At 40.6% G+C, this 27189-nt stretch overlaps 1 protein-coding gene across 1 annotated transcript in view; it reads right to left on the minus strand.

Moving 5' to 3' along the window:
- The window catches only part of LOC117369890 (inactive N-acetylated-alpha-linked acidic dipeptidase-like protein 2), a 403810-nt gene that overhangs the window by 93759 nt on the left and 282862 nt on the right, over nt 1-27189 (minus strand). The window contains exons 10-11 of the mRNA XM_055221431.1: nt 14295-14387; nt 5163-5350 (exon numbers count right to left, since the gene is read on the minus strand). Coding sequence (XP_055077406.1) covers nt 5163-5350; nt 14295-14387 — 281 coding nt within the window. The remainder of the gene's footprint in view (nt 1-5162; nt 5351-14294; nt 14388-27189) is intronic.

Below are 27189 nucleotides of genomic sequence, written 5' to 3' on the forward strand. Positions count from 1 at the left end.
CCATAGCAACAGTTACAGGTGTACACAGTGTTTTGGTTCACATGAATACAGACAAAAATGTGCAATAAGATTTTTTTTTTGTTTCATTTAACTGTAAAGCTGCAGTAGGGCTTTGTAACTTTTCTGGTGGGGGCCCGCCAGCTGCCAAATGGTATCGCTTTGCCTGGAATGTTCCACAATAATGGCTTAAATGTTAGATATATCACGTTTATTTCAATTTGGTTGCTTTTATTGCTCTAAAAAAAGTCTCAATATATAGAAAAAAACTGCATTTTTAATATGAGCACAGTCCGCTTCTCCACAGATCTGATCTCTAACTTGTATCCTCAACTATTTCTCCATGGAGATAGTTTAATGATATGTGGAGCAGCCTAGGCAAATCAATGACTGAGACTAATAACACCATAAATGTTAGGCAATGTACCTTTAATGAACAAATATGCATTTTTGTGGCTTTACTTCCCTTTTAAACACACTTTTGGTCACCTTAGGATAAGTATTTCACATTTCATTTTTATATTCGGAAAATATACTTAATAAACTTCACTTCTGTTTCCATTAATATTACATAGAACAACATTTGTACTCTGGAGTTTTGAAGCTGGAGTTTTATCTGTGAGGCAAGTAAACAGGCATATGTGAAGTGAGTGCTCAGAGAAGACGATTAATGGATGAGACAAGTGTGAATGAAGCAAACATACAACTCTAGGTGTGTGTTTGATGAGAGGAGATCAGCAGAACATGGTTAAAAGGACAAAAAAGTTAATAATTTTGCATTCTATGTGTTGTAATGTGTTACTTTGGAACATTGTCCATAGAGATAAGTTTTATTACATACTGTGGAAGATTATATCCAAAGAAACATCAGAAATAAGCAGGAAGAGGCCCCTCCTTTGGGTCAAATAAGAGTCAGGTTTGTGGAGATGCAAATCCGCTCAGAGTAAAGAAGCAAGTGTGTTTTTAATGTAATAACGTGCTTTTATTTTAGTCTGTATTTTGGATAAAACGTAACATATCGTGGCTTAGTTGTATTCCATTTTATATCTAAATTTTGAAATAAAAAAATGTGAACATGAGTATAAATGTTGCACTCATGTTTTGCTTTTAATTGCAGCCAAGAGAAAAAAAAAATGATATGAATTTACTGCTTTGATATAATAAACATCATGATTACATCTGCTTTCATTGCAAATTTACACCTCCTTGTTAAGCATTCCCCGACTGTCCTTGCTGCTAAGGGTTCTTCTCCGAGACGCTTGATGTGGAGAGTGTTCCACACTGGAGAGTCACTCTGCTCTGCTCGTGTTTGCACAAAGCACTGTCACTGTATGCAGCACACACACGGCCTTGTAACGAGGGAATGCTCAGTGCTACTACGGCATGTTTAAGTAATCGTTAGCCTCATACAGCCATTTTTCAAGGTTTTGGGGAAAATACAAAAGGAAACACCCCAAGACAAGAAAATTAATTGTGTGGGTTTTTTTTTGTGTTTTTTTTTTTTCTTTCTTTCTGATTGGCTAAGGGGGAAGCTGATGACAACTACAGATGCAACAGAGTCTGGAAAGGAGAATGAGACAGAAATTGAAAATGCAAATTGGCTAAAAAATGTCTTAGGTAGTTAAGCTATGAGGCTGATAAAGTGTATAATATGCGCAAAGTATGGAATGTGAAACAACGGTTATTTAATGATTGGAGAAAATAAACATTAAGGGTGCATTGTGCCATCTGCTTATCTCCACTAATATATTATTACTTTGCCTAGAATGTTCCAAAGTACAGCATTAAACTTCTTGCATTCAACCAATTGGTGTTTTATTGGAAAAAAAACATGTTTTCTTATTGTGAGTGGGCTCGCCTCTCCATACACCTGCACTGTAACTTGGGCTTATGTCTCCATTAAGAAAATTCTGTGGCACATTTCAGGCATAGCATCCCCATAGAGAAGATGTATCTTTAAAAGCAGAATGTAAAAAGATGGGATCCTTGACATTATTCTGGTTATGGAGTAAAATGTGTCTTTTCCCCCAAAGAGTACATAGTAAAAGCTGTACGATGTGACAAAATCAGTGTTTGGCAGTGGTCAAAGCTCAAATAGAAACTCCAGACAGATTAACCACTGAGCCTCAAAAACATGGTGCCCTCTGTCAATGTAAGAATGAGAAAGGGAGGGCATCTGACTTAGACCCGCTGTCATATCCATAGGTTTATCATTACACATTAAGACAGCAGCACATAGTAGTTAGAGGGGCACGTACATTTTTCTTTTGCAGTAGCTGATTGTCTTTCCTCTCACACCCTCCACTCCGCAGACCTGGCTAATGTATCCTCTGGATTAAGTCTGCCTTCACGTGATGACTCCAGTTAGTGTGATTGATGGAGACTGTTATAAGCATGCAGCGGAGAAATTACATGCACAATCAACTAGCGCACTGATCATCATTTTAACTTCCTCTTGTTTCATTTAATCAAAGGCTGTGCGGGCCGCAATTTACATACTTAACCACTACCGCACGCTATTTTGTCAAGTTTAATCTGGATAAGTTAGCGATTTGAGCTATCTGGGAATTTGCAAACATATGCTTGATTATCTGTGGGGAACAGAATTTACATAATCTACAGAAATTCAGCCTGGTTTAAAAGTTAGTATTTTAAACCAAAGTTACCATAGGGTTAGGAAAAAACTGAAAAATACTTTTGGTACGGAATAATTGATGTAAGAAAATTTGACCTCTGCATTTGACCCATTCTTCAATGCCACTGGGGCAACTGGTCATGAACAGTGAGACCCAGCTCCAGATCTTGTGCTAGTATTGGTTAGGACTACATTCACTGGAGGGTTTTACCTATGATCCATGTTTTGGGTTGATGGAGAAACCGAAGTGACCCAAGGAAACCCACCCAGACCAGGGACAATAAGCAAAGTAGAGAAAGATCCAACGTGACTTTGGCATCAAACCCAGGACCTCAGAGTGCTAGCAGAAGCACAGTAACTCAAAGGCTGGCAGCTGCATCCCTCTTATAGGTATGGAGCACTGTTGATGTGTCTTTGAGTAAGATATTTCAATCCCCATGTCACTGTATTCTGTAGTTTGATCTCAAACACTCTGTGGAATAACTAACGTATCATGGAGAGTGACCACCTGCTTGAAAGTGTTGTTTCTCTGCCCGTTTTACAGTATGTGTCATGATGCCTGCATTTTCTGTCTCCCTGTGTGCTTTCCCCTCCCTCACCTGCCTGAACACAGAGCTGGGCGGAGCTCTCTGCTCCTCCCGCGCGCACCTGCCTTCCATTAACGCAATCACCACCACCTGCTGCGGTGGATAAGAGGGAATTGCTCCAGACACTCGGGGCCAGATCATCTGCTTGTCTGCTCGCCTACACCCTGTTCCCAGGACCATCTCAGACCAGACATGCGGGGCCAGACTCTCCGCGGGTCCACATCCTGTCTCCTGCACTGCTCCAGCTCCCGCACTCCCGGCTCCTCCCGCCTGGCTTCCCCGACCTGGTATGGTACTGTTTCACCTTGTCTCCTGCACACTACGCCCCTGGACCTCGCCCTGGACCCTGCTCCTCTCCCTGGCTCTGGTCTACTGGTCTTTGCCTCTGAAGCCCACGTTCCCGGACCCTGGCTCATCCTCTGCACCTCGCTCCGGCGCCGTACCGCGCGCTCCGCTCCTGGATCCTGCCCTGGACTCTGGCTCCTATCCCCCGCTGGATTAATTATTGCGTTTGAACTGTATTTCACCACTTTGTAAATAAACACTATAATTCTGCCCTGAGTCTGCACGTCTTTGGTCCTCCCAACCCCACCGGTTACGACAGTATGGCCTTAAACTTACCTATTTCCATGGACACAAGCAAGTCAAACTAACCAGCCAAATTACAGATCAGATCTGTGGATAGGCAAGCCTGCTCACAATAAGAGGTACACTAAATAACTTCTGTCTGTCTGAGGAGTTTGCCTTCTTGTCTCTATGGAAATGTTAGCTGCTTTGTCTGAAATGTTTCATGGTATACAATAAAACCTATCGAACTACAGATGTTTGTGGTACTGGGGAAAAAAAATAAAAAATTCCTTTGAGTCAGACCACCTCCCCACAGAGCTGGTAGCTTTGATGGTCCCCATGGAGATAAAAGTTTAATTGCCTGACCAGCCAGTCCCCGCTAACCTTGCACAGCAAGATGGATTCTTGTGAGTTCACAAACTCACAAGAATCCATCTTGAGACTCTCCCGCTGTAAGGTTCAAATTCGCTGCAGCAGCGGGTGGATCAATCACATTGAGGTTTGTGCAGAATCCAAAAGTGAAGAGCCCAAGTGAACCAAAACAAACATTTTTCAGCCTATTTTAGCATCAATACAAACAATTTTCTTTGTGAATCATGCAGAGGGAAGAACTTAGTGCATTTGTACACAGGGAAGATGTCTGTGCTTTTCTCTCAACTGAATGTGACAAAAGTTAGATTTTTAGGCCAATTCCACTGTTGTGATGTTTTGGCCAATGAAATTTCAAATATATGTCATGATATTCCACGTTTTCTCAATCGCTTTCAGTGAGAGCCATTCCAAAGTGATAAATGTGTAGAACTCAATACAGGGTGATACACATAAAAATCTGATGGGAGCCAGGTTAAGTGTGAGTGAAAAACCTCTGTGCTAACATGGGACAGTCCAACCACTGCTGATAATTTGTAGCATGTGTTTCTCAAATGCAGCTATCATACATTTTCATAACATTTAGAACAAAATATATGACTTATTTTACCTGAGTTAAATTGTTGCTTCTGCAGAAATCCATTCCATTTCTTAGTTCTTTGTTGTTGTTTTTTTCCCTTTTTTACACGTAAGCCGTCATATTTGTTTTGACATGAACAAACCACACCTGTCCCTGATTGGTTAATTCACCTGTCAGTCGCACTCATCAGGGAGACAGGACACGGTTCCAGAGTCACTTGTCCTTGTAAAGTTTTGTCAAAAAGTGTGGTTCTGGTTGGGCAGGTAAACAAGTTTAATGACATACTGTGGAACATTCCAGGTAAAACCACACCATCTCCACAGAAACAAGATTTCTCTTCACCAGAAAAGTTACAAATACCATCTTTATAATCTTTCCTTCTCAGTACATCCATAGGACCCTGACATTTCAGAGTTGTGTTTCTGACCTTTCCCCACTCGTAGGAGCCGATGTTCCCGAGGGCTGAACCCCCCCAGGAGCAGAACACAGTGGTACGGTCCGGCACCCAGCCCTTCTTGGTCTGATCCGAGAAGGCTGCGATGAGTTCAGTCAGGATGGCCGAAGCCCCGCCCCCTCGCTGGGCATCATGGTGACTACCCACCAGCACGTGTCGGTCTGGAAATACAAAGGTAAAAACAGATGTATTATCCTTTTTGAATTTTAACATTCAAGACTTTTTTGGCAAAATTGAGTTTATCATTCAAGTTTTCATTTTTGTGCTTCCTAGAGGGAGGCATTGCACTTCTATGGGGTATTAATTGTTAACATATTACATATTTAGATCACCACGTCAAGTATGTCTTTTGTTTCTGCCGCTCTGAGTCTCCCCTTCCTTAGTTAGTGTATTTTTTTGTATCCCGCTTTTGTACATTTATGGAAAATTGTCATATAGGAGCATGGGTTTTAGACATGATTTGAATGGTGCTCAGGAAAGATTTGCTTACTCAAACACGCATGCATGGCATATAAAACCTCCTCAGGTATGTTTTTGATGAGGGAATGTTATAACATGGTAGAAAGCACCATAAAGTAGTTTTTGCATAATACCTTTAATAGACAAACACCCTTTCCGTCATGCAAGTGTGGAGCTAGAGCTGGTTCTTCCTATATGCAGATTATGCAAGTTGCTTAGGGCTCTATCTTCTGAGTCCAGAAAGTTTCATTATATGTTAATCCATTTGCAGTTTTGACAAAATGGGCCCTGGTTTGCTTCTCAACATAAATATCACTTTCAGATTAGTTATATGTGTTTGTACAATATGACACACGGCCGTACCTCGACCCCTCCCTCCTCCCTCGCTCATAAACACATCTCAGAGACAGCATGAGGGCACCAGAGCAGCATGATATAAGTTTACTACACATGTGTCTACTGTCTTTGGCTCATGTCAAGAATTGAGAATGAGAGAAGCTTCCTTTGCTTTGCTGGACGAGCAAATGACCCATGCACGAGCCTCAAATGCGCTTGCGTTTATGTGCGTAATTAATGAGTTGTGCAATTTTTTTCGTACATTTGCGTGCATATTTTACGCATGTTGATATTTTGAATCACCCACTATTTATTTACGCATTTATATGAACTTTTCCAGAATTTATTGAACACAAATAACGTGATCATGAAGTGAAACTAAAGTTTTCATGGGAGGATGTAGACGAATCACATAAAGAGATGGTGACTGTGAGCCTATAATATTTATAATGAATAAACTAAATGTTGAAATATTAATTTATAGACCTAGAGTGTGTTTAGGGTCCTAATGTTGCACTGATAAATGTAATGATACTTTAGCCAACAAATACATTAAAATGCATTACAAAACAAGAAGAAAATGTCTATAATATTCAACATTTTCTTGGGGACGGACTCCCTTTGGCTAATAATCAGAAAAGTATTCTTACTCATTTGTCGTAGCTATTGTGTCTGGTGGGTATTACACATGTAGCGCAGATGATGACAGTTGTGTGCGTCATGTTGTGGAATATGAATAATCAACAGTTTAACCCGAGTGGCATTGAAGTGACAAGGACCTTCAAGCCAAATTTTGCTTAGGGCTCCCCTGAAGGTTAGACCCGGCTCTGTGTAACTGTTCAAAACTCCTCAGCAAAATGCACCTTACCAGCTTCAGGGAGTAACTGAATGTACTAGCCTGAATTTTGGAGACATTTTGAAATGAGGAGTTTAATTGCAAAATAACACATATTTCCACTTTGAAAAAATGTCAGAAGTATTTCTCCTTTTATTATCATCTTCTACAGATATTATCAACGAGTGGATTTGTATCAAGTAAAAGATATTTGGCTTTTGATATAGTTATACAAAGAAAAAGCAAATTGCAGACAACCAAACCAAGGACTTGACACTTTTGCAAATTAACTCTTCAAATATAAAGTTCATATGTTCACACTTACGTCCACCCAGCAGCAGAACCCTCAGCCTCCTCAGCCCCTTGATCTCCTTAAACACCACGACTAGTAGCCACATTAAGACCAATATGATGCCCCTCCAAATATATAACTAACATCTACCTACTAGAATATGAGCTCCAGGGATGGTTAATACTTGTAATAAATGCATACACACATACTGACTGATGTTTACTATTTAAAATATAGCTTCTGCAATTCTCTGGAAGTATTTTATGGACATTTTTGCTTCATTGGTAAAACATTTTTGTCCTGCAATGGGGACATTACAGTATTGCAACGTAAACTTCAAGAACAGCAGGAAAATAATAACATGCAGTCAAAATCAACATAAACAGGGGTCACATTTGTACTGTATATAGCACTTTTCCACCTTCAAGGCACACGAAGCACTTTACATCAAGGAACCGCTCGCACATTCACACACCAGTTTACATAGACACTGGGGGAAAGAGGGGTTAAGTGTCTTGCCCAAGGACACAAAGATGGGACTCATCTGTGGGAGCTAGAATTGCACTGCCACTTAGCTTGACCATTTAACCAACGTCTTCCGCTTAACTACTGTCATCCAAGTAACTATGAGGTCTTGACAATAGACATAAAATCACACACACTCTGTAGTTCTGAACAGTGCAGCATAATGGATGAGAATAAACAGCAGGTAAAGTGACTTCAGTGCATCATACTGTGTACAATGGCGTAGTTATCTTTAGTTATGAAATGCACAGACACACAGTTCTTGGCTGACACAAAGAAACAATGAAGACGCATCACTCCTGTTTTAATGTCTTTGGCTCACTGTCTCTTATAGAATTTTTTTTTAAATCCTTGAATCCTTGATTTTAAAAGCCCCAATGGCCCCACTTTATCTGTCCAATCTGCTTTTAGGTAACAGTGTGTCTTTACGTGTTTGTATTTTGTCTACTAGTTTACTCTTCTATAATTACTGTATACTGCACTGTCAGCTGTGTTGTTTTTAAATCCATCCATGCGTTTTCTTTTGCTTATCCGGGGCCGGGTCGCGGGGCAGCAGTCTAAGCAGGGACTCCCGCACCCCAGACGCTTCCTCCAGATCCTGCACTGGGACCCAAAGGTGTTCCCAGGCCTGTTGGGAGAAATAGTCCCTGTAGCGTGCCCTGTGTCTTCCCCCATGGTGTTTTCAAAGTGCAAGATAAATAATGTTGGATTGGATTGGATATATCCATCTTCTGAATACTGAAAGTTAATGCGTGTCTGTCTACATCTCCAAAGATCAAAATGCTCTGTTCCACCTTGTGATGTCATGCAGTGTTGCTTTTCAAGTTAACAGCTACTTTTTACACTCAGTTTGCAATTTCAGGACTGAAATCACCCACATATTGTTTGTAAAAGTGTATGGAGATGAAAAACACTGTGGAGCACTTCCTGTATTACCACATGATGACATCACAAGGTGGAACAGAGTCTTTTCAGTTTTAAAGAGGAACTCAGCCTAAATATGCAGGGTTTGTGCGTTAAGCATGTGTGAAGGTAACAAAACACAACTCCAGATCTGTTTGTGATGAGGAAACATTATAAAATAAACCAGAAACCAGCGTAATAAAGCTCCTTTTTCAAAAATAAAATAAGACACTTAGACGTTAATATCGACAGCATTCATAAATTACTAATTATATATAGCATGGATTTGTAAAGCTTCAAAACTATTTGGAAAAAAATGTAATTATTTTTTCTAATTAAACCCACAAAGATAATGCAATATTCATCTACATCAGCACCAGATGCATTCAGGATGGGTACAACTTTGAAGAGCTTTGTTATTCCGTGGCATAGAATTTATAAGCACATTATTATTTGACTTTAATTAAAACAGCGTATAGAAGGAATACGTCAAATTCTGTTTTTTAACTCTCCTCGCTTCTGTTAACTCCTCATTGTTTATAATTAAATGAATCGCAATAGGTTTTCTCCAAGTCAATAGACCACTTAGATGAGAGGTCCATGTATGTGTATATTCACCCCAGTATACGCACAGAATCGCTACTTGCAGGCTAATTTTAATTTTTGAACCAAGGCAGGCAGTTACGGATGGTTGAATATGCACAAAGCTCGTCTTGAGGCGGGGAGTGAAGTTTGTTTGAGAAACTTTGGCTTGAAGCTAACCAGTGCGGTCAGGAGGTATAGCTAATATTTCATTAAGTAAACAGAGGTTAGGCGGGTGTTTTAACTTTATTCCCGTATAACAACTTATTCAGCATTGCATGGTTTAAGAAACAATCTGTCTAAAAGTGCGCTGCCCAATTTTTCTTCCTGTAAATGAGTATGTTATGTTTTACGCTTGCTTAAAGAGAGGGTACTGTACTTCTATGGGGTATGGCAATCACCATGTTGCCTTTTGTTTTGAAAATTCTATATTTGCCAAAAACATTGCATTAACATGTTTAATTCAATTCGATTTATTTTTGTGAAGCCCAAAAACACAACAGCAGTCGCCTCTTAGGGCTGAACATGGGAATGGATTTAACCAACGGAAAGTTAGAAAATCAACAGTGAAACAGAAACAGACAAGCAAATTAATCAACTAAAAACAAGCAAATGGTCCCTCAACATCCCCTGTCCTTAGACCCTCCTCGACAAGGAAAAACTCCAAAAACCTAGTGGGAAAAAGAGAAAACTTTAGGAAAACCACAACTCCCATGAACGCACAGGCTGCAGATGTGTCCAGGACTAATGCACATCCATTTGCAGATAGTGTTCAATTCTATAGGGCCAGAGCGCACTCAACCAAGGGACAAAGGGAGAGTTAGTAAGCTTCACTTTCATTTTTGACGCTCTGTATCCCCCTCCCTTTTCTCTCCGTGCTAAGTCGCTCCTCCTTCAAAGCGCTATCACATTACAATCGACATGCATCCCACTAATGAAACTACTGTTATGCTCAAGAATAACTGCAGCGCGCACTGGATAGAGTTTGAACCTTAATATTGACAAACCAACACATTTTTTCTTGAGCTCCTAATAATCTCCATAGCAGCAACAAATCAAGGAGGACATAGTTTGGCAGCAGAACCTCTTATAAAGTGATACCCGAGCCCAAAAAAGCCTCTGTTCTTGTCACCTCAGGAACAACAACACCTTAAATTCCTGCGTCTCGTGAAGTTAAACCACTGTCCCCTCAAGAGACTACTAGAAAGGCTGGTAATGGCAGACATAAAGAGGTCCATAAACGTGGCTGTGGACATCCATCAGTATGCCTATCGCAAAAATCACTCCACTGCTGATGCCATATCTGGACTCGTTCACCCATCTGGGAAAAAAACAGATTCTTACGGCTTCTTTTTCAGGACTCCAGTTCTGCATTCAGTATCATAATCCCACAGACACTGGTTAATAAACTAAATGTTCTTGGTTGTGCATTGGATTCTGGCTTTTCTCACCAACAAGGCCACAAACTGTAAAGATCCACGACATCACATCTTCATCTTCATCTCCATCATCAGCACTGGTTCGCCTCAGGGCTGTGTTCTACTAAAATGACAAACACATTCTCGATTTTATAGATTTTTTCTATTTATTTACAAAAGACACAGCTCAGGTATCAATAGCTACAAAGTTGTTTTTTTCACATATGCTTCAATTCTCAATCCATCGCTCTATATCTGGCACAGACGTCCTCTCTAAGCAGACCACCTTCTCTCCCCGCTCTTCCTCCTCCTCCACATCCACTGTAGCACACTTTTACACTGTACCTGTCCTGGCCTGTGGCGGTGCAGAATCACCCTCTGATTTACTGTGTGATATTAGGCTCCATAATGGGCCATAAAGCACATAATACAGGCCACAAATCTGCAGCACAGGAGACACTTTAACAGCATGTTAACACGCGCTCATATGTCTGCGCAGGCCTCATTTAGCAACACCAAAAACACTGGATTCTGCGTGATTTGAAGGGAAGTCCTGGCACTGTTTCCAGTTATATTTTATGTGAGATTGAAAGAGGTAATAGTGTGCAGAATATACGATTAGGTCTTTGATATTACTGTATAGCTTAAAGGGTTTTGGTCTGGTTAGTTTGATATACACCACCAGTCAAAAGTTTGGACACACTTTTCGCAAAATGTTCTTCTTTACGTTCATAATTATTTACAGAGAAGGCATCAAAACTATGAATGGACACGTATGTAAAGTAGCAAACAAAAACTTAACCCAAAATTTGTTTTAGATTATAATAACTTTTGGCATTTCTTAACCTTGACAAGACACGTATGTGAAGTGAAAACCATTTCAGGAGACGGCAAAAAGCTCAACAGTTTGACAAAGCAAGGGTGACTACTTTGAGAATTTGAATATAAAATATGAAAAGAAATATTGAATTTAAGTTTATTTATATAGTACATTTAAAGCAACTTCAGGGCTTCACATAAAAGTCAACAAAAACACATATACAGATAACATGATACATAGAAAAAGAATAATATGACACCAAGATACCAGGTGGATTTTCAGTCTAGTCTTAAACTGCTTTAAAGACTGAGAGGATCTGACAGGCAGAGGGCACTGTTTCATACTCTAGTTAGTTGAGTTGTTTAACTTTTTTTCTTTATTACATATGTCCATACATCTTGCATCATATATCCAGTGTCTTCAGTTTGGAAAAAAATAATAATAATGAGAGGGTGTGGCCAAACTTTTGACTGATAGTGTATAGAAATGTGTTGAGATTTCATTGCTCTGGGTGGTGCTCAAATTAGCAATAATAATTTGGTGCTGGGAAAAGGCTGCAGTACATCGACTGTCTCCAGTTCACTTTCTATTGAAAAACTGTTGCCCCTCTTTTTGTAACTACTGCTGCCAGCCTTGTCATTTTGGTCTTAAAATGTTCTTATTAACCCACTCTACATCAGGGGTCCCCAACCTTTTTTGCACCACAGACCGGAATAATGTAGGTTTTATTTTCACGGACCGGCCTTCTACACGTGGCACATAAATATTGCAAACACACGCTGCATCAGTGGGAGCCCTGCACTTGTTTCTTCTTTCCTTCTTGCTCACGTTTGTTTCTTTAAAAAAATAAACTCTAAATATTATCTTTTAATCCCAGGTGCTTATTCTCCATGTGCCAAAGGAGTTTTGAAGGTTTCATTGCCTCATTTGCTTTTCCCGCATATTACACAGAGCAGATTCGGCGCGTGACACTCACCTGTAGTGACAAACCCATATTTTAAGTAGGACTCCTGGTGTTGTCTGTTAAATTTAGCATTATTTTTCTTGGAGGTCATAGTCTCCTCTTCTGGCTCCTCAGTTGTCCTTTTCCCCTTCATTAAAAAACTCTCCAAACACTTTTGTTTTGGCTCATTTTCACTCGCTTGTGGCTCTACTTTTGATGTGTCTGATGTGTTAAACGTGATACGTCATCACGGAGACAAGAGCAGATAATATACTTGCCACTACATCAAATAGATTTCTGTGGCGATTTTCTATAAGGATTTTCATTATACATCTACAAACAAGCTTATTAGTGCATCATGAGGGACGGGTGAAAGTTACGTCGGAGAAGATGCAGTCGGCGATAAATTATTTATTGTTTTTGTGCGGCCCGGTAGCAAATGCGTTTTTGGTCCCCGGCCCGGTGATTGGGGACCACTGCTCTACATAACCCTGGTGGTTTTATTTTGCAATTTTGTCGGTAAATCAAGATATGAACATTAATAACAGACAAATGAGGTGCCTTCTTTCTCTGATGTCACTCCCGCAAGCGTTTGCAACAGGTTTGATTGTAAGCATTGCTAACCGCTCACTCCCTGCTAAATCAACGGTGCGGTTGAGAAGGGGCGTTACCTCCAACAGCCTGGCTCCAGATTGGCTCTTTGGTTGCTATGATACTCGCGGTCGGAATTCCAAATATGGAACTCGGCTCCAAATTCACCCCATATTGCTAGCCTCAACAAGCTTAATTTTTTTTGCATTTGTGGTTTTAAAAATGTAGTAAGCAGTACAAAAAAAAAAAAAAAAAAACGAAAAAGGGAGAGGAAGAAGGAAAGAAAAGAAGAAAATAGAAGGGGAGAAAGGAAAAAGAAGGAAGAAAGGAAAGGAAGGACAAGGGGAAGGAAGGAAAAAAAAAATAGAATGGAGACTCAACCCTGAAACTAAATGTCAAAACTAGTTTTAACTTAACATTAGCTCACTGTAAGCCCCTGCCCCGCCCCCTCAACCCACCCAAGCTCTGATAATTGTTTTATTTTGTTTCTTTCGCTTTGCTTTGTACCAGGTTTATAATTTTCTTGTCTGTTTCTTTGTCTCCTGTGCATGTTTCTATCTCTTGTCAAATCCTGTTATGTTTTATACGGTACTGTTTTTTTTTCCCCCATAAATTAAGTAAAAAAGTACAATTGGCAATAAAATCTACAAATTTTCAATAATGCAGATATTTGAAATAGTTACTTCCCACCCCTCTTCATGACATTATAATGGGTAAGCAGTTGTGGCTGAACGTCTAACATCACCAGTCGTGTAATGCAGTTCTTCCAGAGTGAACCTGTACTTGATCAGAGACGGGAGGGGCACCAGTAGCACCAGTGAGGCGCTAAGTGCAGTCAGCGGGCCAGAAGTGTGATTAAAGTCTGGTTTGCAGATTTAACTGTGCATTACTAATCAAGGACAACTGCTTCCTGCACAGCTAAAGACATCCAGCCACGCTAGTACTGAACGAGCCGAGGAAAGCGATAGGAGAAGACGATCACTATGAGAGGTGGGGAGAGTGGACAAAAGTATATGCAAGTAAAGGTTATTTCAAAATGATATTACTCAAGTAGAGGTAAAACATAGTGGTCTGAGTATTTGGGTAAACTACTGTGAAAGTAGAGAGAGTAACTGTCTGGACATAACATCTGGTTTATAGTTTGGAGTTAATGGAATTGGAAGGATAATATATTTTTAAAGGATAGACCACACAAATTTGAAAAAAAAAAAAAAAAAAATCATAATGGTGCAAGAAACACAAATCTTCAAATCATTTCATATTGTCAACACGCAGCTTTTGTCACTTGTAGGCAACACTGTACATGTTTTTAGTGATCTTATATTTATCCAAAATATATAAATGTCAAATGTTGGTTAAGGTGTGAACAGTAATAACACAAATTTGGTTTTATATGTTTACCTGGATTCTTCTTTCCTTTCAGATAACCAATGACGCTGTAGATTTTCTTGTAGGCCCACTGGTTTCCAACAGTCAACGTGATCATCTTGGGGTCTGAAAAATTAAGAAGACAAAGAAAGAAAAATGTTGTTTAAAATGTTGCGGTTTATTATTCGAGGTGACAGTACCTCAGTTGGTACAGTGTTTGTCTAATGATTCAAAGGTTGGTGCTCTCAACATAAAAAACATCATTGTTGGTGGTCTATCTAGTATGAGCCAGGTTACACTGTAGTCAGACAGACAAAATATTAAATAATGCATGTGTGTGTGTATACCTATTCTACAAAATGTATAAAAACCTGCGTCCTTACTCTGAGCAGGCTTGCATTTCCACAAACCTGACTCTTATTTGGCCTGGAAGAGGACCTCCTCCTGTTTATGTTGATGGAAATATTGTTCATTTGACTATAATCTTCCACAGTATGGCATAAAATGTATCTATCACCATGAAGAACGTTCTGAAATATAGATTTAACTCCTCCAGAAAGTATTGAAAATCAGACACTAATCAATACTAAAACTATTATCAGAATAGTTACCATTAGAACAAAAAATTTTTTTTTTAAATCACATTCATAGGACAGAAATGAACCTTCCCTGAATATCTTTAGAGTATAAGACCACATAGACTAGTATACATGGGAATATACAAGAAAGTACACAGATTTAATGTTGAAAATCACATTCTATTGTCTAAAAGAAAGTGTTTTTGTTGTTTTTATTGTTGTGGTATCGTAATCAGTATTGAGTATTAAGTCCATTCCTCAATATCGAAATCGAGTTTGAAATTTCAGTATTATAACAACACTAGTTTATACCTTTAAAAAATTGGTAGTGCATTATACAAAAACGTCCTTCAAATAAAACAGCATTATGGCAAACACGCGCTGCCAAACCGGTGCCCGGCTCAAGGGCTCCCGGGACGACTGTGGCTGAGGTTCTGACGGGGACAGTGTGAGGAGGTGGCATGCCAACAGCTGACAACCTTCCCAGGACACGTCCCCGTGCTCCTGTCCCACCATCCACTTCTATACTTCTGCCACTGTTTAACGCATTGAAAAATACACGGCGGATTCTCACAGGCCAAACAGGAGGCATTTATCACTCCTGACAGAGGCTGGGACGACTTTGGCTAAAAGGATACGGGCGTGTTGGGGTTTGGAGTGTCAGACAGAGGAGGAGGGGGGGCAGAGAGGGGCAGACGTGTTGGGGGTAATCCTTCTGTGATGAATGGGCGACATGGAAGGGGTGATTCAGGTAAAAGAGGTGAGGCCCAGTTAAGTTTGAACAGGCTGGTGTTAAGAGTTGAGGAAGAGATGGAAGAAAGAAGTTTGAGCAAAGGAGGTGTCAGTTGGTAGAGAGTTTGTCCACTGATCGGAAGGTTGGCGGTTCGAATCCCGCTGTCAACAGAAACATCACTGGTTGAGCCACTGACCCGCAGATGACTGCTGTAGTAGTGTCCTTGGGCAAAGCACTTAACCCAACTTGCGTCTCCCTCTTTCCATGGTTTTGCAGAAGAAAAAGTGTAAAAAAAAATGCTATATGGCTCTACTCTTTCTCTCTCCGCCTCTTTACTTCTTCCGTACCCTTCTCTTTCTCCATCAATGATTCGTCACCCCTTTCTTGCCCAATCCTCTCGTTTTCTCCCTTAATATTTCTCTTTCTCACTCACGTCACCTTCCAATGTCTCTCCTCTCTCTCATCCTCTCTTCTTTCCTTTCACCCCTCCCTTCTCTCCATAGTAAAGCAGAAGAAAAAGTGTTAAAGACTATAAAGCTCTATTCTCTCTCTCTCTCCCCCTCTTTACTTTCTTCCATACCCTCTTTCCCCCCTCCCCCTTCCCTTCTCTCTCTCTCCCCATCTCTCCATCAAACCTCCACACCTTTCTCACGCCTTTTTTACCCTTTCTATCTTTCTCTTCCTTATTATTTCTCTTTCTCACTCACCTCACCTTCCACTCTTTCATCCTCTCTCTCTTCTTTCTTCTCCTCTCCCTCCTTCCCTCTGTGTAAGTGAGTGAACGTCAACCTCTACTCTCTCTTTCGCTCTCCCTCTTTGCTTTCTTCCATACTCTCTCTCTCTATCCCCCTTCCTTATCTCTTTTCTTACCCTCTCTCTTTTTCTCTCCATTAATACCTTAATATCACTCTCTCATTCACCTCACCTTCCATTTTGTCTCTTCCTCTCTCTTTTTTCCTCTCATCCGCTCCTTTCTTCCTCTCTCCTCCTCTCTCTCTATTCTTTCTTCTTTCCCATCATCCCTCCCTCTCTTTAGGATTAGGCAAAGAAACGGTGTAAGTGGCGTGAACATTATAAGGCACATTTCAAGGCTCTCTCTCTTCTTTCCTCTCATCCTCTACTCTCTCCCCCTCTTCACTTTCTTCCATACTCTCTTTCTTTCATCCTCCCTTCCTCCTCTCTCCATGGTTAGGCAGAAGAAAAGGTGTAAGTGAACGCAATGAGGCGCATTATTAGGCTCTCTCACATCTCACCCTCTCTCTTCTTTCCTCTCCTCTTCGCCCTCTCCTTTTATCCCTTTTTCCATGATTAGGCAAAAGAAAAGGTGTAAGTAAATGCAATGAGGTGCACTATAATTACCTCACCCTGTCTCTCTTCTCCCTCCATCCCCCTTTCCCCTTTTCTCACCCTCTCTCTTTCTCTCCCTTAACATTTCTCTTTCTCCATCCCCCCTCCACACCTCTTTCTCCTGCCTTTTTACCCTTTCTGCCTTTCTCTTCCTTATTATTTCTCTTTCTTACTCACCTCACCTTCTACCTTCTTTCTTCCTCTCTCTTCTTTCCTCTCCTCCTCTCCATCTTCCTCTCTCTGCGGTTAGGCAGAACAAAAGGTGTAAATGAACACTCTCTCTCTCTTCTGTCCGCTCTGCTCTCCTCTCTACTCCCTCCTCCTCTCTCCCCCTCTTTACTTTCTTCCGCACCCTCTCTCTCTTTCACCCTCCCTTCTCCCTCTGTCCCTTTATCCCTTTATTTAGGCATAACAAAAAGCTGTACGTGAACGTTTTAAGGCGCTTTATAAGACTCTCTCACTTATCTCATCCTGTCTCTCTTCTTTCCTCTCCTCCTCCCCCCCTTCTTCTCCTCCTCTCCGCCCTCCCACTCCCTCTCTCCATGGTTAGGCAGAAGAAAAGGTGTAAGTGAACGTTATAAGGCGTGCAGTGCAATCAATAGTAGTGTTATTAGGGCAGCCTGGTCTTTTCTATAGAGCCATTTGGTGCGGTTCTGCTCAGCTGCTCCCTCTGCGCTCCACATTCTAATTGCCACGGAAATTTGTTTCACTTTTACCATTTGTTCGGAGCTAAAGACGAGAGACGGAGAAATAAAAATAAAAGATGACTATCTGTGTTTCGATTTGGTAGGTTCCTTGTGGAATTTTCACTGCAGTGGTTTTGAAATGGCAAAAAAAATGACAAAAAAAGAGTGGGAAATGTGAAGGATTATACTGAGTGAAAAATGTAAATTTGGACATGTTTTTGGCAAATTCTCTGATGTAATTTTAGGTGTTTGTCAAATTCATGTATTATTCAGTTAAATGATTTTGCATTACGGTACACGACCAGTCAAGTTTGGAGATACTTTTTCATTTTTCACACTTTTCGGCATCAAAAGTATGAACGGACACATATGGAGTATAAAGAAAAAACAAAACAAACCCACCCAAAAAAAAAACACCTGAAAAAATAGTTTCAGATTTGTATATATTCATTAAAAAATAGCCACCCTTTGCTTTGATTACCTTTTTGCACTCTTAGTTTCTTGACCCTGACAAGACACAGCTGTGAAGTGAAAACCATTTCAGGAAAAGCTCATGAAGCTCACTGAGAAAAGTCCACAGGTTTGCAGCGATGTCAACAAAGGGTGCATACTCCATGGATTTAAAATAAAATATAAAAAATATTGAGTTGAGCTATTTAACTTTTCTCTTTGCTACATAATCCCATATACCTTTCCTCTGTCAGGATTTGGGTTTTTTGTGTGTTCTGTGCTGTCTTCTCTCTCCCTCCTATGTCTGAGCCTGGAGCTGGGCGGAGACTCTGGCACCACCTCCGCCCACCTGCTTCTGATCAAGCAATCAAGCTGCACCTGTGAGGATAAAAGGACTGAGGGCTCGACACTTGGTTTATTTGTTTGTGTATCCACCGTGATCCCGCTCCCTGGAACCACTCTGCACCTCCGTCTCTGACCCAGCTCTCTACGACCGGTACGAACACCTCAGCCTCAGCTCCAGCTCACCTTGACTGGTACAAACACCCCGGCCCCTGACCCTGCGACCCACGACCTGCTCCAAGACTACTTCATATGACACCGCTCTCAACTATCTGCTCTGTCTACCTTCATTCACATTCCTGTATCTGCAAATAAACTTTGTTCTAACTTGTACCCGAGTCTGAATCTTTGGTCCCCCCAGTCTTTACGACAGCCTCATATATTTGGTGTCTTCTGTAGATATCCAAAATGTACAAAGTAGTAAACATAAAGAAAAAAAAAACATTGAATAAAAGAGTGTCCACATGTTTAACTTGTCTTCACAAACAGAACCAGAAATGTTGACCACAGGTTGTAATATCCTGTCAAAAGCCTAGAAGATGTTTGCAAATGTTACTCTCGATACAGTATAAATCCTCCAGTCTCCAGACCGTCTTTCACAATTGAGACTCATCTATAGGATTCAAAACTTCCTTCTGATGACTACCTCTGAAACGTTTATTATAATACACGACACATTAAGAAGAGTCTGGATCTAAGGCCGCCCAGGACTTGCCGCGTGGAGTTAGCAAGTTTCTCCCCGTGTTTGAGTGGGTCAACATCAACCCAAAAGTAAGTAGTAAGAGTAAATGGGTAGAAAGGTTCAATCCTCCAGTTAAGCCCGACTGACCAATTTTTAGGCCATTCATGGAGGTGTGGCCTTTCCTCATAAACGATTATTTGGCACGTCTCACGTCTGTGGAGTCGGGGTGATAAATGCAGTACTACACCTCGTAAGTTTGCCTGCTGGGACAATAAAGTATACCTTAACCTTATCATTTTGTTTACTGCCTCTACATTTTGGATGACACTCAACCTTTTAACTTTTATTTTCCTCACTCCTGACAAAAATGAGTTGAGTTAAACCTTATCCTCTAGAACAGGGGTCTCAAACTCAAAGTATCCGGGGGCCACAGAAGGCAGAGTCTGGGTGAAGTTATCACTGTTTTCAACATACAAAGTAACACACATAGCTGCTAAAATCATAGAACTCCCCACACCCAATCTCACAGATCTAAATAATCGGGCTATTGGATGCTTCGCACTCTCCATAATTAAGGACTCCACTCACCCCCTCCAGGACCACCTAATCCCTCTGCCTTCAAGACGGTGTTTATGTGACTGTGATGTTTGGTGTTTATCTGTGTATATGTCAAACAAGCTCTATGTATGTGGAAAAGAATCTCCGCTCGGGGACAATAAAGTAAAGTCTAAGTCTAAAGTCTAAAGTCTATACATGAGGAAAAATGCCAATTCTTGTGGATTTTATGGATATACATCGTTATTTGTTGAATCTTTTGTGACGGGAGTACACGGCACGAGTGACATGTGTTGGTAATGCCACACTAACATTCATATTGTCCTGCGGGCCACAAAATATCGTCTCGCAGGCCGCAATTGGCCCCCGGGCCACGAGTTTGAGACCCCTGCTCTAGAATGACCCTCCTAAAACCAACCTGACTGAGCTGCATATCTACGAACTAACTACATGTATTTACAGTTCTGTAGTGATTAGTACTCAGATAAAAGACATTCACTCCTGGTTAATAATAAAACAAAAGGCCACAAAACTCCATCCATCTTCTATCTTAGTCAGAATCTACCTATGTCTACGCACCTCAGGTCACTCTAGATTTACCCTTCGTCCCGTCACGTCAAACTCCTCCATGTTTACCCCCGTCTAAACCAACCCGAGCAGACAAGCACACGTGTAACCAATTCTGTTCGTCCGGGCGTTACGATCCGAGCGCTCCCGTTACAGTGAATGAGCTCTTAAACAGGGGGATATCTGCGGCAAAGACAAAAAGCAGAGGCTGTAATCTTCTCCCGATCGATCCCGAGCTTGCCACTTCACTCCCGGGACCGCGCTATCACGACTTTCCATCTGTCCGCCGGCTCTCATCTCTTCCAATTCCCTCTCCGCACCTTTCTCTCTTTTAATTCCCATTCAATTAAGGCTGGCGGTATTGGCTGACCATTGGTTAATTGCTCGGGGGCCCTCTGCGGAGATGCAAGGCCCTAACGCGAGGCTCTGATGCTGAGTATATATATGTGTGTGTGGGTGTTGGGGAGAGGGTGTAGTAGAGAGAGAAAGTGCATTGAACTGGAGTGGTTGCACAATAGAATTAGCATCTTTCCCATTGTGAGTGGGTGAGTAATGATTTATTTAAGAGTCATTTCCTATACTGAACACGCTGATTGCTTTTTTTTGTGCAAGAACAAAAAGTTTGAAGTTTCCAAAGCCTGCTTGTGGGGGTCAACGACGTGATGCGCAGTGGGTAATCGTACATAATTTATTTCAATATATAAGGACACAGTTTCTATTTTGGTCACTGTGGCGCTTTAGGCTTTTATCCAGCAATGGTAGATTTGGTTTTCTATAGATGTATTAAGAACTGAATACAAAGTAAACAGGGGTAAGGTAGTAATAATGTTGCAAGTCATTATGATGAGCCATCTTAGTACCAATAAAATGTACATAAAGAAGTGAAGAACGTGAAAATAGACTATTTTTTGGGGAGGGGACTGGACATTTTCATCCTTAGCCAACAAGTGGAGACTAACTGGTTCTAGTTTGGGTCTTGTTTGAGTCCTGTCCCATTCTAGTTCTGGGTTAGTCCTGACGTAACCCAGATTTAGTTAAAGGTTTACTCCTACTTTTGATGTGCTGATGGTGTGATACCTGCAGGTAAGCCAAGGCAAGTTTCTTTGTATAGCACAATTCGTACACAAAGTAATTCCAAGTGCTTTACGGAATAAGAAAAACATTAAAATCGCACAAATCAAACCATAAATAATCACAGATAATCATCATAAAACTGATATTAAAACAGAAAAGTGCAGAATAAAAACCTTTCAGTCATATGCACAGCTAAACAGAAATGTTTTAAGTCTGGATTTAAACATTGTCAAAGTAGAGGCCTGTGTCACATTTTCAAGAAGACTGGTCCAGGTTTTAGCTGCATAAAACTGAAATGCTGATTCCCCATGTTTAGTCCTGACTCTGGGCACCAGCAGGAGACCGATCCCTGAAGTCGGTGATGAATCTCTGAGCTTAATCTTACCTGTTGACCATCTATCAATAACAAAATACCATAGAGCACTTTAAGAGAAGGTATTACACACAGCTTTTTACTATGTTATAATGTTGTTCCTTCATGAAAAACGTACTTGAAATGGTTTTATATGTCATCCATGCATGTTCGAGTGATTTAGCATTCTGTCCTGGGCACTATGTGAACCCTCCTTATGGTTAGCAGTACAAGTGTGTCCAAGGCCTACAAGCTTACGTCACTGATACTCCCACATAGCAATTTTTCATAAATATACAAGCGCAGGATACAAAACAACACACTTCAACTTCACAAACCTGATGCAATGTGTGTAGATTGTGTTGTGTTAGCACTCTGAAGAGGGAGTGAATTAGTGTAGGGAGCAAGGAGAGGCAGGACTCCAAAAACAAAACAAAGTAAAACAAATTAAATGTTTGAATAGGTTTTCTTCTAATAAAGCATTTTCAAAACAATAAAAGTTAACATGGTGATCTAAATATGTTATGTGCTAACAATTAATACTGTATAAAGTCCCACCTCGCAACATAGACCCCTCTAACCCTGTACATGCTTCTCTGCAAAACCCCTTGCACAATCACATACTCAGATCGATGTTTTGAGCGAACACTAGCGTTTGGACTCCATTGATCGCGCCACAGAACCACATCGCCGCATCCCATCTGATAAACCCTGGAAGACCACGCTACGCCAACGCCAGCCGCAGCCGAGCGCACTGTTCCAGTCACTGAGCAGAGCTGGACTTATGGCTGAGTAAACCAGATCAGACATGGGACAGTGGGGTTGGAAAATGGTTGGGAAAAACTGCAGAGATGACAGGCAGTGAGCGGGAGTACAGGGAGTGCATGGAGGGCAGGGTTAAGCAGGGATTTGAACCTCGAAAGCAGGTATTAGTGCCGAGTCTGTGTCAGTGTCAATGGTGGGTGTGTAATGGTGTAGTCCAGACCACAGGGGCAGAGCAGATATGGTACAGAGGTTGCTGCTAACGGAGCTAATGTCACAGAGACTACAAATGGGTCGGAAAATGTATTTACTCAGAAATGGATAAGCTATAGAAACAGTTTGACAAATTATTGATTGAATTGAATAAAAAATAAAATACATCTTAAAACCACAATTGTAACAGTATTTTATTGGCTTATGTATAGTAAAAAGTATAAAAACAAACAAAACAAAACACGCAGACACAGACATTTGCAACTCTACCATAAAGTGGCTGTACCCCACTGAGCAAAATTATTCTTGCCGCAGTACAGATATATTGTAAAAGCAGCTCTTAAGGTCAAAATGAGACCACTGTGTGCTGCCTGCATGCAATTATAAAGCATTTTAATGTCTGAGAACCAAGACGTGCACTGTTAGCATGCTAGTTGTTGTTAGCTTAACCATAGCAGAGCCTCCAAATCAGGGCTGTCAAACTCAAATTCACAGAGGCCCAAAATTAAAAACTGTGACTACGTCGTGGGCCAAACTAAATATTTATTGAAAAATGTCAATAAGATCTGCATGTTTTTTTAGAAGAGGTGGATTAAATTTGAGTGAGGCGACAGGTAGCAGATGCTAATGAGTGTCAACAGAAGTGGTGGGGTCCGGCTCCAACACATTTGCAAAGCATCCTGGGATTCGTAGTATTAGAAGTGCATGTACTCTAATACATATTTGATCTCGCGGGCCAAATATAATTATATCGCGTGCCGAATTTGGCTCACGGGCCTGAGTCTGACATGTCATGGCTGTGAGTAATTAAAATACAAAGAATGCATCAGGTAAGTGAGGAATGATGTTACCTCAATGCAAACTAGTTTCAAATGAACTAGTTCTGTCTTTCATGTTTTTCAGACTTGTAAAAATCACTGCCTTTAAACTGTTCACATGTATTTTTTATTTTTTTTCTCGCTCTTCTGTATTTAAAGTGTGGGCTGGGGTCAGACTGCGCTCACCTCTTTCACTGTGGGTTAATGAGAATACCACACTCTAGGGACCCAAGCAGCACCAGGTCACAGGGCGGGATACAGTTCAAGTAATTAAACACGAGTAAGTAATGGTGCTGTACAGTACACAATTATGTGAGGGCGACTACATATAACAGCAATCTGATCTCAAAATTGAACTCAAAAGTAGGCGCAAATTTGAGTGTGTAAATTCATTTTTTCCCCACTATATATTGGTTACACCTTGTCCACTTCGCGGCACAACTAGGACATCTATTTGGGATGATCCTGACCAATCGATTTTTGGAATTCTCAATGATATTAAGGTCATTTTTGTCTGAACTATGTCTGTGTAATCCCTCAGTCATCCAGATATGATCCATAGTAAAAGAAAAATTTTATTCTGTCAACTGGACAACGGGACCCCAATATGCCGCACATCTCCATTTCAAAGCCACTAACCACTCGTTTGAAGATAGTGAGGTTCAGATCTTAGCCAGAGAAAAGAAATTGTTTGAGAGCGGCGTTAAAGAGGCTATTTTTGTTGGGAAAGACAATCCATCTTTTGAACATGAATGGGAGAGCTTAGGCATTGTTTATCTCCTATTTGTAACTCCACAGACTACCGAAACTTCACAGTTAATAAAGTGCATATGACAGTATAGACCACATGTGTCAAACTCACGGCCCGGGGGCCAAATGCGGCCCACCACATCATTTTATGTGGCCCGCGAAAAGGTAAATTAAAAGGCATGACTGTCATTTTAAAATAAGTCTATGCTGCTTTAATGTGTGCATTGACCATAAACTAATTCGATTTTCCCAACAAGTGGAACTAAGAAATATTTGCAAATAACGATCCCAAAATGTTCAGGAAGAGGAAACCTGTATGTTTTTTGTGTTATGAGGCGGGTCGGTTTTGAAAGAGTACAATCTATGTCGGCATTTTGACACCAAACACAGAGCTAAGTGTGCAAAAGTGAGCCTTCAAGAAAAACAACAAATTGTTCTATAATTAAAAGGCCATAATCACAGCAGAATATGTTCACAAAAGCCACAACCAAAAAACATGCATCAGTGAAACTAGCTCTATTAAGGCTCAGTCTGAGTCCCGATACACACTTTTAAAAATGTGAGTTAATCAGGGGATACGCAGTTACACAGACATGTAATATCTGCAACTTGAATAAGCAATAAATACAGAAAGTTAAACAGTAGTTACATTTATTTTACATGACATTTGGTTACATTTAGTGACATTTACACTGCTGCACAGTTGCATCTGGTCCTTGATGGCGAACATTTTGCTGATGTGGCCCTCGGTAAAAATGAGTTTGACGCCCCTGGTATAGACTAATTTCACTAAAACATGGCCAAAAGTACAGTGTGTAACTTTCTGGAAGTAGCACACCACCTGCATGATTCCATAGATAGAGAAAGTTAAAACAATACTTCAGAACATTCGCCATAGAGATACTTTATGCTATAGTGTGGAATATTACAGCCAAAGGAACAACATTTCCATGGAAACAAGCAGGTAGACGCACTCCTCCAGGGCAAATACTTCTTTGTATATATTTTTGTATTTGTTTTGCTTGTTGTTTAAGAGCAGTGAGAGAGGAGAATGTGAAAGACGGTTGGAGACAGTAGAGCATCGAACATAGAAAAGTGCAGGGGAGGAGACACACGGATGAGTCAGGCGTGTGCTCTGTACCACACAATCACACAATCACACAGACCTCACACAGACCTCACACAGACCTCACACAGACCTCACACAGACCTCACACAGACCTCACACAGACCTCACACAGAACCTCGCACAGAACCTCGCACAGACCTCGCACAGACCTCACACAGATCTCACACAGATCTCACACAGATCTCACACAGACCTCACACAGAACCTCAGAGACCTCACACAGAACATCACACAGAACCTCGCAAAGAACCTCACACAGACATCGCACAGGACCTCGCACAGACCTCGCACAGACCTCACACAGACCTCACACGGAACCTCACAAAGACCTCACACAGAACCTCACACAGACCTCACACAGAACCTCACACAGAACCTCAGAGACCTCGCACAGAACTTCACACAGATCTCGCACAGACCTCACACAGACCTCACACGGAACCTCACACAGAACCTCACACAGGACCTCACAAAGACCTCACACAGAACCTCACATAGACCTCGCACAGAACCTCAGAGACCTCGCACAGAACTTCACACAGATCTCGCACAGACCTCACACAGACCCTCACACAGACCCTCACACAGAACCTCGCACAGACCTCACACAGAACCTGCACAGACCTCACACAGAACCTCACAAAGACCTCACACAGAATCTCGCACAGAACCTCACACAGACCTCACACAGAACCTCACAAACTTGGTAAGAACTTATTTTTAACTGGAAAATTATTCACCACGGTCACATTTTTCTCTCATAATTACAACTTTTAAAAAATAAAATAAAATCCACATGTTTATCGGCATTGAAAAATTTACCTCAGACAAGTGGTGGAACATATTGTACTTAAGTAGAATTTTTATCTGTAATTCATACTGTCATCTTTTTACCATGTTCATGGCAACATCTTGACTAAAGTTTTCAAGTTGAAACTTCGGCTTTGATACACAAAATTCATAAGAAAAAAACAAGAAATTGATTCTTATTGCAACTGCTGAGCAAAAATATCTATTACTACACTTACTTTTTACTCTTAAAGTATATTTTTAAATTGGTACCCAATGACAGAATATAGACAATAGACAGAATAAATTAAATCAGGTCAAATAAATAAAAAAGCGATGATATATTTGAAAAGTTGATATTTAAAATCCAAACAAAATTCCTCTAGAATAAAATGTCCTGGATGCAGTTTTATTTTATTTTATATATATTTTACATTTTGTTTAAAGGTGCACTGCGTAACTTTTTTCTGGTAGAGGGTCTGCTGTCTTCTTGTCCTCATGGAGATGTTATTGATTTGCCTGGAATAGTTCACAAGCTTGCCTATTTGAAGACAAATACATTTAATGCCATACCGTGGAACAATCTAAGTTAAGCAATCCCATCCTCATGAAGACAAGCAAAAGTACTTTCAGAAAATATACACAGTGCTCCTTAATTATAAGACTGTATGAATATTTATGTATCTTATTGGACCAAGATGAAAGGAATGTGAATTGTCTGGTGTATTTGTAGTTATTCCAAAATCCAAACTTTGTCAAACAAGCAAAAGTCACTGAATATTTGATCATCCATGTGAAGAATCGTCAGACATCACTGAAGTTACAAGAATGGGTTTGCCAAGACCATTTTATTCTCCTCACAGCATGAGGTTTGCACTTTTCAAAGTACCACAAGAAAGGAGTTCTTTCTCTGGGATCAAGGATTTTGGTGACTTTTGAATTCAAGTCAAAAATTTCAAAAAATACAGAGCTCTATCCAATTGATACTATTACAACTACAAATACTACTACTTTTACTACTACTACTATTACTACTACTTTTACTACCACTATTCTTTCTCAAGGATCAAGGATTTTGGTGACTTTTGAATTCAAGTCAAA

This window comes from Periophthalmus magnuspinnatus, chromosome 4, assembly GCF_009829125.3.
Source record: "Periophthalmus magnuspinnatus isolate fPerMag1 chromosome 4, fPerMag1.2.pri, whole genome shotgun sequence".
NCBI lineage: Eukaryota > Metazoa > Chordata > Actinopteri > Gobiiformes > Gobiidae > Periophthalmus > Periophthalmus magnuspinnatus.